Source organism: Cebus imitator, unplaced genomic scaffold (assembly GCF_001604975.1).
Source record: "Cebus imitator isolate Cc_AM_T3 unplaced genomic scaffold, Cebus_imitator-1.0 Scaffold12, whole genome shotgun sequence".
Taxonomy (NCBI): Eukaryota; Metazoa; Chordata; class Mammalia; order Primates; family Cebidae; genus Cebus; species Cebus imitator.
In genome coordinates, this window is record NW_016107327.1 from 7,867,628 (window position 1) to 7,882,341 (window position 14,714).

The 14,714-nt window shown below is 42.7% G+C and overlaps 1 protein-coding gene across 4 annotated transcripts in view; it reads right to left on the minus strand.

Annotated features, from left to right (window-relative positions):
- LAMA3 (laminin subunit alpha 3) overlaps positions 1–14,714 on the minus strand; it is a 265,798-nt gene that overhangs the window by 63,030 nt on the left and 188,054 nt on the right. For all 4 annotated transcript variants that reach the window (XM_017498569.2, XM_037727996.1, XM_037727997.1 and 1 more), the window contains 4 exons: positions 13,287–13,400; positions 7,948–8,057; positions 5,155–5,235; positions 290–396 (listed from right to left, as the gene is read on the minus strand). In XM_017498569.2, the coding sequence (XP_017354058.2) occupies positions 290–396; positions 5,155–5,235; positions 7,948–8,057; positions 13,287–13,400 (412 nt within the window). The remainder of the gene's footprint in view (positions 1–289; positions 397–5,154; positions 5,236–7,947; positions 8,058–13,286; positions 13,401–14,714) is intronic.

Sequence of the window (14,714 nt, forward strand, 5' to 3'; positions counted from 1 at the left end):
GAGACGGGGTTTCACCATGTTGACCAGGATGGTCTCGATCTCTTGACCTCATGATCCACCCGCCTCGGCCTCCCAAAGTGCTGGGATTACAAAAAAAAAAAAAAGTGAATTGAAACAGGTTATTCACCAAAGCAGAAAATACTATCTAAGCATTCCTAGGGTTGTCAAAACAAGGGGATAACTTGCTGGCTGGAATTACACATCCTGAAAATGTGTGCTTGGGTTCTTAGGCTGTTATGTTATACCAGCTTTATAAATGCAAGCTAGCAGAGGTGTGGGTCCACCTTACCTCCAGTCAGGGGATCACAACTGCCCAGCTGGCCATTGCTGTTACAATTGCATGGTTGGCAGCTACCTCCAAATTTCTGGGGATTCCCAAAGTATCCTGGTGCACACCTACACAAAATATAGATGGGAGGAGAAACACCCAAATAACACATCATTTATCCCACCCAATTTTCTCAATCTCTAGTTCTCTGTTTGGGTTAAGGCTGACATAGATCTGTAAGAATGAATATTTCTCAATACAGAGGTATTTACCCCTTGAATAGCCTCACAGAAATAAATTTGAAGTCAGATTCACATAATTTCTAATTTTTTTGGATGAGGGAGGACTATCTTAATATTTCCTATTGCATTCATTCTTTTTTTTTTCTTTTTTATTTTTTAAGACAGTCTTACCCTACTCTGTTGCCCAGGCTGGAGTGCAGCGGCACAATCATAGCTTACTGCAGCCTCAAACTTCTGGGCTCAAGTGATCCTCCTGCCTCAGCCTCCTAAGAAACTGGAACTACAGGTATATCCCAGCATGCCTGGCTAATTTTTTAATTTTCAGTAGAGATGAGGTCTTACTCTGTTGCTCAGACTGGTCTTGATCTCCTAAGCTCAAGTGATCCTCCTGTCTCAGCTCCTTAAGTGCTGAGATTACTGGCATGAACTACTGCACCTGATCTGTACTGTGTCAAGTCTGCATAATTCATATCTGCACTAATTGCTGTGGTGCTGTATATAATGAGCTTAAACAACTGAGAGCAGTTACAGCTGCTACCTTTGGCCCTGAGCCTTTGTTATTCTACATAGTATAGTAATGAGAACTCATTCCTGGTTTACAAGTTTAAAGATCACATTTCCTTGATTCTTAGGTTTTTTTTTTTAAAGTCAAATAAGCACATGTTAATGTCCTAGAGTTGGGATGTCAATTACAATATTTCCATTAACAAAGTTCCACTCCCCATCCGGTCACCCCCAAACTGCCATTAAACTGATGTGTAGTGTCTTATCATCAATGGACTTGATAGACTCAAAGACACATGGTATTTACCTCATTTCCCAAAATTTAAGCACTGCATCAAAAACAACATTAGGCAATTCCAATACACGTTACCATGTACTTCCAATATATTTCACCAATGTATTACCACAGATACACTGGTGATATAATGTAAAGGATCAGAAAGATCTGGCTGGACTCCTGCCTCCACTACTTACAAGTGTGATCTTGGGCTGTTGCTGTAACCCTCTGCGCTTCTGTCTCTTTACTGGTCTCCCCTCAAGCCCCCATTAAAATATAAGCTCCATGAAGACATGGGGTTTTGGGCTGTTTGGCTCACTGATTTATCCCTAGCACCTAGCACATACTAGGTAACAGAAAAATATTTGTTGAATGAATAAATGATTGGACTAATAATACCTATTTTGCTCAATGAATGTAAGAGATAATGTAATAAATAATTTAGCATAATGTCTGCACATAACAGACAATCAAGGGTAGCTATCATTATAAGATGTGACAAAATATTCATCTTCTAATTGGCATCATTTGAAATTATTATAAGAAAACAGAAGGCTCATGTATTCCCTAATAATCAAGAAGGTAACTACGCTGAGGTGGCTTATCTAAGTCTACTAAGCAGGGTGGTCATGTGCTAGTAACAGGGCTTTACTTTGTGACTGGCTTGGTATTCTACCTAACAGATCATGCTATACAGAAGCTCTGTGTTCTAGAATACCTTATTTTTGATGTCTTTCTTACCTAAACTCTTACCATCTAAACTTCCCATATAATAGATGCATAATTACAAAGTACCTTATATTTAAATCACAGAAATATTCAGGAAGTTCAATTCTACTTCTTCCTTACTCTTGCAAAGTATTACTTACTGGGGACAAGAAATACCTTGTTCTCTTATTCTCAATTTATGGTAGTGGCTAAGCACAAGTAAAACTTCCAATTTCACAAATGACACTGGTACAGCAAATAAAGAGCAGAGAACAAGCTAGTCATCTGTGGCCCTGTGTGGCTGGGGGAGACGAGGTGGTGAGAGCATATATGAGCTACGAAGCCTTTGCTAACCCATCCCCCAGCTGGCTGCTCTGGCTTCTATACAGCTAGTCTCCTGTGTATCTATATTCCCATTTTTCACCCTCGACTGTCGTTGTATTTACAATTGTGTAGCTAATCACTAGTGCTAGGAATGATTTCCGGGTGCTATATCTAACAAATGAAAAATGTTGACATCAAAATGGCATTTTCCCGTGAAAAAGCTTTAAAATTTTTTTAAAGAAACAATAGCTTGTTTTCTTCTCTCGCTGTTTTAATGGTGTGTTTTGATGTCTGTCCACCACTGGACTGGGAAGCCCTTGAGGACACTGTGCTGCCTGCTAATGTGCCTCTAGTACTTGGCACTATGCCAGATATATTCTAGGACCTCCATACATTTTTCATTGAAAGAACAAATGAATAATAAATGTGAGGCAAGTGTGAGAAATGCTCCTTTTGCTGAAATGGAAAATGGAAAACAGAAGAACCTTACATTGCTATCTTTTGCCCTAGAACTGGCTCCTTAGCTGCCGCTCAGTATCCCCAGTCTAGGGCAGTCCCCACCTCCTACACATGGCAGGTGTCTTCCAGCCCCTTGGGCTTTCCTGCCTTCTTTCCCCAACCTACCCAGCCCTCCACCTCCATCTTCTGGCTCTACTGGATTCTAGGCACCCCTTAAACCTACCAAAGTCCTACGTTATCTATAAACATTTCAGATAACCCCAGTCTAGAGTAGTTATGCCTTACTTGAAATCTGGTTGAATTCATTTGCTGGTTAATAAAAAAAATTAGTCGGCCGGGCACAGCGGCTCACGCCTGTAGTCCTAGCACTTAGGGAAGCTGAGGTGGGTGGATCACCTGAGGTCAGGAGCTCAAGACCAGCCTGGCCATCATGGTGAAACCCCATCTTTTTATATATATATATATATATATATATATATATATATATATATATATATAAAAAGATAAAAAAATTAGTCAAACTCTTCTAAAGTTTAAACAAAACAATGTGAATTAAAATGATATATATTTTCTCTATCAAATTGGCTTTTTTCTTTTCTGTTGCCCAGGCTAGAGTACAGTGGTGTGATCATAGCTCATTGCAGCCTTGAACTCCTGGGCTCAAGTGATTCTCCTACCTCAGGACTCCAAGTAGCTGGGATCACCGGCACACACCACCACACTTGGCTAATTAAAAAAAATATATATATGGAGATGAAGTCTCTCTATACTGCCAAGGCTGGTCTGTAACCCCTGGATCACATGAAATGATCCTCCCACCTTGGCCTCCCAAAGTGATGGGATTACAGGTATGAGTCACCACCATGCTTGACCCTAATTGGCAAATATTTTAAAAATTGATCCTTTCCAATATCCATTGGGGTAGGTAGTCACTCATTCTCTTTTGCTGCTAGTTAAGAATATAAACTTTTCTAGAGGGCAATTTTGCAAAAGCTATTAAAAGCCTGGAAAACCTATCCTCTGACCCAAGGAATCCACTTCTACAATTATACCTTGAGGATATACATACACAAATATTAAGCTGCAAGGATTTAATTTTAGTGTTGCTTTAAATGGAGAACAGTAAAAGGATCTCTAAGACCAAGAGCAGGGGGTTATGAAAACCCAGTGAAAATTTTTGGTCATTGATGTGATGTTATCAGTGAATACTTTATTGATACAGAAGGATATTTCTAACATAGTATATTAGATAAGAAAACAAGTCAAAACAGAAAGTAATACAGGAATCTACTTTTTTTTTAATTCACGCATTTAGAAATGATCTTTAAAAACTTACAGCTAGCTTTTTTATAGTGGCTTTCTGTAGATAAAATGATTATGAATAGGATTGTATGTGAATGCATCTGAGCGCAATGGCTAGGTCAAGGTGTACAGGGGCTTCGCTGGTTCTCTGCTCACTTGTATTACATCATTTTATCAAAAATATGTATTGATTTTAAGAGAAAGTTATTTTAAATTTTAAAATATGTCAACCATATGATTCATTTTTCCTACTGTTCCTTTTCTAAATATGTGTGTGCTGTCTTCCCAGCTAGGTTATAAGTATCTTTTATATCTTTCTCAATACTTGGCAGTGCTCTATGCATAGTCGCTAATCATGAAAATTGTCTGAGAATAACTGAAGCTTGGCTCCTGTGGCCCTTTGTTGTCAATTTTATACTTTCTATTCCACAACATTTATTCTTTTGTTTCACAAACATTATTGAACACTTATTAAGTGAACAGTACCACGCCTGGAACCAGGGATTCGGAAATAAACAAGACACAGATTGCCCTGAAAGTGTTCAAAATACAGTATGGGGATAGAGGTACCTGTGTGTGTGTGTGCGGGGGGGGAGGGTGCTATCTAAGGCTGTGGATGTGTGTGTGTATGGTAGGGAAGAGTGTAGGAAGTTGTACGTGTGTACAGGTAAGTAGGGATATGTTGGGGGCAGGTGTATGTGGAAATACGGGGAAGGGACATGTAGAAATGGGGGTGTGCAGAGATCATTGTGGAGGAGGGGTAGGTAGGGAGGTGTTGGGGGTTGAGGTACACAAGGGTGTGTGTGTTGGGGGGATGCAGGTACAGCTACATGTGGGTGAGTGTATGTGTTGTGCCTCATTCTCAGTTTTCTGAAACATACAAAGCAGGAAAGAGAACAATGTTAATAATTTATTAGGTGAACAGTCTTGTATTTTTCCCAAGAGACCTTTTTCTAGGCCTCAGTCAAGCTCTCAGCCCCACCCCTAGCTCTGCGCCAGTGCCTGGCAGCGCCCCACCCACAGCCCTCCCCGCCCCCTGGCTGGCTGAGGGCAGGGGGCACCCACCTTACCTTTCACACTGTGTTCCTGTGTACCCAGCTTTGCAGGAGCACCGCACGTTTCCCCCATTCACCACACAGCCGGTGGCAAAGCTTGAAAGAAGGCAGAAAAAGGCCCCAGTAAAAACACAGTTGATCGATAGGATTTATGCTCATTATTTTTTACCACAAAGGGCTGACTTGCATTAAGTGAACACTGAAACCCAGGGTCTGGTTATTTTTTGTGTGAAGAAAATTTTGCCCATCAAGACTTGGAGAGATAATGATGAATGATCTCAGCTGACACTGGGCAATTTTGGTGAATAAGGACTGAAGGCATTTATTTTATTTGTTCCTTGTGGAAGAGCATTTTTTCCCCTTAAGACAGATCAGAGTAATTCACTTTGGAAGAGATGATTACAACAGCATTTTTCCAGGAATAACAAGGAAGGAGTAAAACAAGTCCAGGCAGAAAAAGAACAGAGAGTTCTGATTCTTTAAAAAAAACATTCTCCTTGTTGATTCTGGTTCTTTTCTATCAGGCACCTTGCCTTCTGGGAAGAAAAGTCGGTGGGGAGACCAGGGCCTGGAGCCACCCAAAGAAGCACAGAGGACACTCGCCTGCCTTGGCATTTCTGTGGGTACAATCATTGCTGATTCTCACTTTTTTTTCAAACCAAGTTGTGGAATTTTGGTCCCTTTTCTTTTAGCTCTAAAGTGATGATATTTTACACTTGATCTTAGCCAAAAGTGATGATATTTTAGAAGAAGATTTTTTAACACACAAGCACACACACACCACAAAGAGACCATGAAAAAGCCCTGCTGCCCTTGCAAAGTGTCTCCATCTGCCACTGGACATGACACTGATAACATCTGAGGGAGTATCACTCCATCTACCATTCACTGGTCAAAGAATTCCTATTTAGGAAGCCTCTCGAGGGACAGTTAGAAATTGGTCAGCACTATTAATATTGCTGGAAGGGGAAGCAGATAGATGTAGAGTTTTACTGATACATCCAAAGACCTACATGTTACTTCAACTGCCTGGAAGCTGGAAGCTGACCTTGATGCTAACAACATGCTTTGCAAACGAAAATGAAAAAATTGTTCCAAGCACCCCAGTGGAAATCTTGCTGCTTTCTACTTTTGCCAGCTTCTCTTTAAACAAGTCTGGGCAAGCTCAAGTGATTGATCCCTTGACAAAAAAAGCTGCAGGATGGGGCGGGCTTTACAAGTATCAAATATATAGGCAGCAAAGCAGGTGAACATTCCAAGTAGGTTTCTGCAGAGAAGCCACACTTGGCACATGGCTTCTGGCAATGCTAGGACTTGGCTCAAGTGTCTGTTAAGTAAGGGCTGATATAGGCCCGACTCTCTGATCCATACTTGTCTCTGAGCCTATGTACTACTGAGACTTCCTCAGTATCTTTTTGATTTTCAAACTAACTCTTGCTTCACTTAGTTTGTTACATTATTCTTTGCTTGGGTCCCTGCAGTGAACCCTTCGTGATGAGCAAGGGTATGACAAGGTACCACGCCTAAGGAGAGAGGGGGTTACCTTGAAAACACAGCGGTGGCTTCCTACCTATGTAGTCTATTTGTCACGTTGGAGCCTGAGTGACAGCTCAGATCACTCAGTGGCTCAGAACTGTTTTCAGGCTTCCACTGCACTGAGGATGAGATCCAGATGCTTGACCACAGCCTGCAGGGTTCTGCGGGACCTGGGGCTTGGCTGCCCTCCCCCGCAACCTCACCCCTGGTCCTCTCTCTCCACACTGCATTTCTGCCACTTCTGCCTTCTCACTGCCTCGAACACACCATCACAGGCCTTTCCCTTCTGTTTCATCCTTGCCTGGGAGCCTCATGGCCAAGATACTGCCATGGCTTCCTGTCACTGTCAATGACCAAGCCACCCTCTCACTGTCAATGACACAAGCCTATTGCAGAAAATATCTCTATCTCCAATTCTACTTCTTATTGATTAGTGTGCATATTTATTGAGTGTGATGACTCCCACCCTTTCTCTTCCTCCCTGCCACACTCTCGGTAAAGCCCCAGGAGAACAGGGACTGCCTCTGTTTTCCTTCCTTCAGTTTCCCCATTACAGAGAGGGCTGGGGTCTGGCCCTATCATGGGTGCTGAAGTAGCTACATAACCACTGAATGAACAGTAAAAGAAAGGAGGGAAAGGAAAAGCCTGGAAGGATACAACTTGGAAAGATGGTTTATGGTTTTCTTGTTGTTGTTGTTTGTTTTTTTTAAGATGGAGTCTCGCTCTATCGCCCAGGCTGGAGCGCAGTGATGCAATCTCAGCTCACTGCAGCCTCCACCTCCCAGGTTCAGGCAATTCTCCTGCCTGTCTTCCGAGGAGCTGGGATTATAGACTAATTTTTGTATTTTTAGTAGAGACAGGGTTTCACCATGTTGGCCAGGCTACTCTCGAACTCCTGACCTCAAGTGATCCACCCGCCTCAGCCTCCCAAAGTGCTGGGATTACAGGCATGAGCCACTGCGCCTGGCCTGTTCATTTATTCTCACATATGCCATGTCTGTTCATTTTACTATCACATCTTTACTGAGATATACTTCATATATCATGCGATTCACCATGATAAACTATACAATTCAACGGCTTGTAGTATATTCACAGAATTGTGTAATCATCACCACAATCAATTTGAAAATGTTTTCATCCCTTCAAAAAGAAGTCCCAGACCCTTTGGAAATCACTTCCCGTTCTCCCCACCTGCTCTCCCACCCCTAGTCCGAGGTAGCCACCAAACGACTTCAGAGCCACGGAGTTTATGTCAAGCTGCTACGGTACCTGTTGGTGTGAGGACACGGGCAGGCCCTGCAGGATCCGTGGATGGCACTGCCATAGTAGCCCTCCTGGCAGCGTTCACAGTGCTCGCCCGCGGTGTTGTGCTGACAGTTCTAGGGACAGGTAAACAGCACAATTCAACAGCAGCCGGTACAGTCACTACTTCTGAGATCACTGTAATCTTACTTATTCACATGACTGGAATTCAAGTCCTCTGACTTTGCAGCGATATCAGCTCCTCTAACCGTGTATTTTCCCTATCCGCCTAATCATTGTTGGTGCTAGAAAAGAGGTCTAAGTGCTCTTCCCTCAGTGACATGGTGCTTAACGTTGGCAGCGTGACATAGTGGGGACAAGCCAGCTGAGTCTCCATCACATTCCAGCATCTCGAGGCCATGGAGTCCTGGGGCGAGGTCCTTTCAATTATATCAATTTTACCTACATCAGTTTTACTAGTGTATGACTTATCTACAATTACAATTTTCTCAAAATGTACATTTAGAATAATGCCCACTTTCTAAGGCTGTTGGGAGGATTTAAAAAAACAAAGTGTACTAAGCTCTTGGGAAACGTAAATTCTTTTCTCTCTTTCCCTTACAACCGCTTTGATGAAAGCTGTCTTCATTTTACTTCACAGTTCACATACCAATGATATACTGCATAGCGATATTATTGAAATGAGTTCTTAATACAGAATTTGTTAAAACAATAAAAAGTTGCACAGTATCTGAAGAAAGCACTCAGCTTAATTCTAATGTCCCAAAGAAGCAAAAACTTCTTGTTATCTAATCTTTTTATTTACATAAATCCAATTCTTTTCATGTCAAGGTTGCTGTGTAATGAAATGTGTTCTTTACCAAAGTGTTGAGATGAAATAGTTTTGCAACCAAGTGGTCTACTGAGATAAAACCTAGTGGATTGGGTCAAATTTGTTTATTTTCTTGGCGTTACCCTAGCAAAAAAAGATCTAAATGCACAAAAACATCCAGGAAAATTCCCCTTGCAGTGGGCATTTGATAATTTGGAGATATTTTGTGTTAATTATATGGACTGGAATAAGCATAATTTAAAAAATTTGCTTATGTATTTTACCTCTGTATGCAGAGGTGTTGTTTGAGTAGGAAACTTTAATGAGTGTCAGCTTTTAAATAATGCCTGAAAGTAATTTGGGAAAAACTGTACATGTTTATATCCCAAGAGAACATGGCTTATTCATAATGAAAAAGGTTGCCCTTCCATCATAAATGTCTCCAATTTGTCTAGATTGAGTAAATCCATCCTTCACCAACCTCTGAGTAACTGAAAATTACACAGAATACCAAGATGTTAAAATATCCTTTCCTATTTGTTTCCTAGCTATAAAATTGTGCAATAAACACAAGATATTAGTATTTCAGATCAGGTGGAGAGGCTTTAAAGTAGGATGCTGCTCACGTGTTCGCATTTGCTTATCATCAGAAAGTAAATTCCTATCCGGAATCCTTCCTTCTCCAAATCGCACTGCACTATGGGTCCAGACTCCTTGAGGTCTGGACACTGGGAATAATCTTCCCTGCAGCTGATCAGCTCCACGGAGGAGTTCTCTCATGGGTGACTGAAAAGGACACCAGTGGCTTTCCTCACCCTGTGTTCAGCTGCCCTGACTCTCTCATAAGACATTGGTCCTTTGGAACTAATATGTTTCCATTTTAGTTTTCTTTCTCTTTTAATCCAAATGTCAATTTAAAAGAAGAACATGCCTGTATAGATATATTTCAGTCCTGTGTCTAATTAGCTCTGAGGCTGAACACAATGGAGAAACAATAACATTGAGATGTAAGGATTGAGGTAAGCACATCCATGTCCTACTAAAATCACTCTGAATACTGGGCCTCCACAGGGGTGAGAGGAGGGGATCAAGGAAGGGTGTCAAAAATGTTGCTTGACAAAGTCCCACAAGAATATGTGCAATACCCTGCACTGTCAGTTGAGAGTGGCCACCCTGGAAACTGTCTTCTTCAGACCTGCAAACTTGGAGCATCTCCCTTCAGGTTCCTTGCACTTTACTGTGTATAAATGAATGAACAAATGCTGCAGAAGCCCATGTCCACCCCCACGGCATGTGCTCTCCCAGCTCCATTTGTCACCAAATATCCATTTGGCATTTACTATATGCCCAATTATGCTAGGCACTAAGGATGTAAAGATGGGTTGGTACCTCGACTCAGGGTACATGTAACCCTGTGAATGGATGTATTCAATATCATGTGGAAAACAGGACATGAGTGTGCCAGCATCCCACAAGAGCAGGAGGAGGGGCGGCCTGCGAGGCCCACAAAAGGACAGGGATTCACTGAGCGTAAAAGTGAGGGAGAGGCATTCCAGGCACAGGGGAAGAGTGTGCAGAACCTCAGTCTCACAATAGCATGGCAGAGTGTGGAGGGAATGAAAAGCAAAGGGCATCCCAGAGGCAGAAGTGCAAGGGGGCAAGATGCAGCTGGAGAGAGTCCCTGAGACTGTGCTGAGGGGTTGTGGGGTTTCTTCTCTCCGTGAGCCTCAGGGAGCACCATGTCAGCTGTGAATTTCGGATAAATCATTCTGAAATTCCACTGCAACTGCGATGTGGAAGATGGGCTCAAGTAGCAAAGAATAAAAGAAGGAAGATGAAGAAAGAAGACAGAGAAAAGGGGAGGAAAATGGGAACAGAGAGGAACATAAGGGGTGACAGAGACAGTAGACAGCAAGGGGAATTGGGGAGAGAGGAGAAAATATGGGGAGAAATTGGGGCAATAAGGACAGGGAGAGGCAGGGGTCTCAGCGCATAGCAGGAGGCCATGACTGCAGGTCCCTCTGGAAGGTGGCACCCCCACGGGCTACTCCTGCCCTTAATGCTGGACACCTACTGCTATACCAGCAAAAAGTTGGGCCACTTATCTTTTCAAACCTCAGAGTCTATTCTTGAAATGCCATGAAGATTTGCACCTGGGTGAAGGTCCCTGATGTCAGACATTTACTTGGGACCTTGAGAGGTGGGGGTCAATTTGCAGTGAAATCAGCCAGAAATCCCATCTGATATTCGAACGTACTGGATTTCCTTACTACTATTCTTTGAGAAGGAGGGCTGCATCCTTGGCTTCCATGCAGTGGACACAATTCAGAGCAGCATCGGCACTCAGGACTTGCCATAGAGCTGTTAGTTGAGTGCAGACACAGGCTCCGTGTGTGTGTGTGTGTGTGTGTGTGTGTGTGTGTGTGTGTGTGTGTGCTTGTGTGTGTACGTGTGTACACACATACACATTCCCTGCTAGACAGCAAGACTTGTGAGTGTAGGGATTAAGTCTGATGATTTAAACTCTAGCACTTAGCTCAGTACCTGCCACACTAGCAAATACTCAGTGAGGATTTCCTGAATCAAGAGTCTTGGCGGCCGCATGGCCAATAGGAACAAGTGAAGAGAACTACAAAAAGAGGAAATGGGAAAGAAAATCTTGTTTGATTAAAATATGAATTAAGACTCTTACAAGTTTTCCTTTTAGTGTGTGACTACAAAAAAAAAAAACCAAAAAACCTCCCTTTGCTCTTTGAGATTTTATAAGGTGGGCTTGACACCTAGCAATGGTTCAGTGATAAGATATTTATTCTTAAAGTGTCTACCCATGTTACACAAAACATACAATATTAGACATGAACTATTCTATAGGAACACTAATGAGCTGGAAAACAGTATTCCTCAATACCTTTTATGCTTCTTGAACTTATAAGGTTACAATCCAACCAAATATTCTATCAGGTGGCTCTTCACAACAATTTCCTGTTCTAGCCTGTCCCATCTTGCAAAGGAAGCAGTTCCCCGGGCCACGTTGAACTAGCTTAATACGGTCTAGGAACTCATACTTGAAACACTCTAGTTGCATTACACAATGCAAAGAAAATCTGTGCCAGAGGAGTGCATGTCCAAAAGGGCACAGCACAACTGAAGCCCTGCATTCTGGGAGTACGCTCCTTCCTTCTTTTCACTGTCCATTTTCCTCGCTGGGGAGGCCCTGGTTACCAAGAAGAACTCTAATAAAAGGAATGGGAAAAAAAAGCAGAATAAAAAAGATTCTGCTTTGGGATGCATAAGAAAAATTTCCTAAGAAACTAATTTTAGTTAGGAGAATTTTATTTTGTTATTTATTTATTTATTCATTTTTTGAGATGGAGTCTTACTCTGTCACCCAGGCTGGAGTGCAGTGGAGCGATCTCGGCTCACTGAAACCTCTGCCTCCTGGGTTCAAGCGATTCTCCTGTCTCAGCCTCCCAAGTAGCTGGGACTACAGACGCGTGCCACCATGTCCAGCTAATTTTTTGTATTTTTAGTAGGGACAGGGTTCACCATGTTAGCCAGCGTGGTCTCAATCTCCTGACCTTGTGATCTGCCCGCCTCAGCCTCCCAAAGTGCTGGAATTACAGGTGTGAGCCACTGCACCTGGCTAGTAGGAGAATTTTATAAAATATTCCAAAATAAGATTTTTCCAGTGGATAAGATATAGTCATCCAAGACAGCCTTGAGGCCATGAGAAAAAACAGTCAACATAGGGAACAGGCAGGCAGAGGACGCCATGAGGACAGGAGAGGTGAGCAGCACTTTCTTTCCCCAACAACCTCCCTCACAGGTCTGCTCCAAGCCCTACTATGTCTTGGCAATACTGAAGCTTGTGTTGGACTGATTTGTTTCTTTCTTTTCCTTTCTTTTTTTTTGTTTGTTGAGATGGAGGTTTGTTCTCGTTGCCCAGGCTGGAGTGCAATGGCACGATCTCGGCTCACCGCAACCTCTGCCTCCTAGGTTCAAGTGATTCTCCTGCCTCAGCCTCCTGAGTAGTAGGATTACTGGCGCCTGCCACCATGCCCAACTAATGTTGGACTGATTTCTTATGAGCTGTAAGCCCTCCTCAAATCCCCTTCTCCCTGGTTGCTTTCTCAAATTACTGCTCATCGACAGCAAGCCCTGGTCCTGTAACTTCCTACCACCCCAACAAAATTGGGACCCAAAGTCATGGCTCTGATTAGTTATGTCCTGGCAAGAATTAACTTCCAAGGTCCACCCATTACTATCATTTCATGACGCAGAGATTTGGAAGCTAAAGTGTAACTTAATTGCTCAGAGAGCAGCTCTCTTTTTAATGGCACATGTTAAAATGGAGGAAAAAAATGAAATGTAAAATACTTCAGCCTGATAATGGAGCCTCATATATTCAAACAGCGACCTCTATTTAGGGTTTGGCAGGAGATGTGATGTTGATGTCTCGGGGCATAGTAGAGGGGAATAGTAGAGGGGAGAAACAGATTCCCTGCTGATAGCATAAAAGTATCAATTTACTCACAATACAAATGCCTGAGCCATCCTGGCATCGATTTGAATGTCCGTTGCAATTGCAGGGAACACACCGTCCAGTATACAAGCCTTTGTGATCCCGATAGTATCCAGGGCTACAACCCTATTTTTTTCAAACAAAATGTTTAATCAGTACAAAGAAAGAAAACAATGATTATCCAAAGCATGTGATACTTCTCACTGCGAAGCATGAACCTTATTTTTATTTTTTAGAGACAGGGTCTGGCTATGTTGAGCCCAGGCTGGAGTGCGGTGACTATTCACAGGTGTGATCATAGTGCAATACAGTCTCGAGCTCCTGGGCTCAAGCAATCCTCCTGCCTCAGCCTCCAGAGCAGCTGGAACCACAGGCACGTGCACTGCTCAGCCCGGCTGAAACATTCGTTTTTCAAACCTTCTTTCCCTCAGTCAGTGTGAATATTTTTAATTGCAACCACCGGTCAGATCCACTTGTTTTTCTCTCAAGTTGCTTGGTCAGATCCACTTGTTTTTCTCTCAAGTTGCTTGGTTTTCATGCCCTGGTGGGAATGCGAGATGCGTGGCAGGGAAATCAGAGAGACGGCAAGTGTGGAGGTGGTGGGCGAGAAGGGTCTCCTCTCTTCTCACAACTGTTTTAGGGAGCAGGCGGAGAAGGTAGAAGTGGACAAATAAAGAGAATTGGGCCCCCATCCTCAGAGGGGAGGACACCTAAGCAAATCACTTCAAGTTCAAATTATCTTTGGGTAGCCGTCTGCTCTCCAGCTGTGAGTTTGGGCTGGTGGAAGGGCAGTATGGGAGGAGGAGTGGGTTGTGGGGGATGGGATTCTTAACTGAGATCTATACAATCATGCCGCAATCGGTGGAGTCACTTCATTCCCACTCACTAGTCCATGGGCAACAGAGAACCCAGGGGAGGGTAGTGTGCATGAGGTCCCATAAAGGACTCTTCATGAATATCTGGTCCACACTGAACACACAAGGAGTCTCCTTGGCTTGGTCTTGTTTTGTTGTTCAATCTTATTTTGATTATTTCTATCCCCAGCATATTATCTCTCTCCAGTATAATACAAGTTGTGCTTTTTCATCTGGACAAAAATAATTATAATTTTCTTTTCATGAACTAGTACCTTTAAAAAAGCCTTCTAGTTAAGAATTCCTCCAATAGAAAAACAGGCAATTCTTCTTATACCGGCCATTAAAATTATTTAGATTTCTGTCTTTAAAGGAAATTATAGACATGTCCTTTATTTTGGCAGAGTGAATCAGTGCGCAGATTAAAATCAGATATTGGCTGGTTGTGGTGGCTCATGCCTATAATCCCAGCATTTTGGGAGGCTGAGGTGGGTAGATCGCTTGAGTCCAGGAGTTTGAGACCAGCCTGGGCAACATGGTAAAACCTCATCTCTACCAAAAAATACTACAATTAGCTAGGCACAGT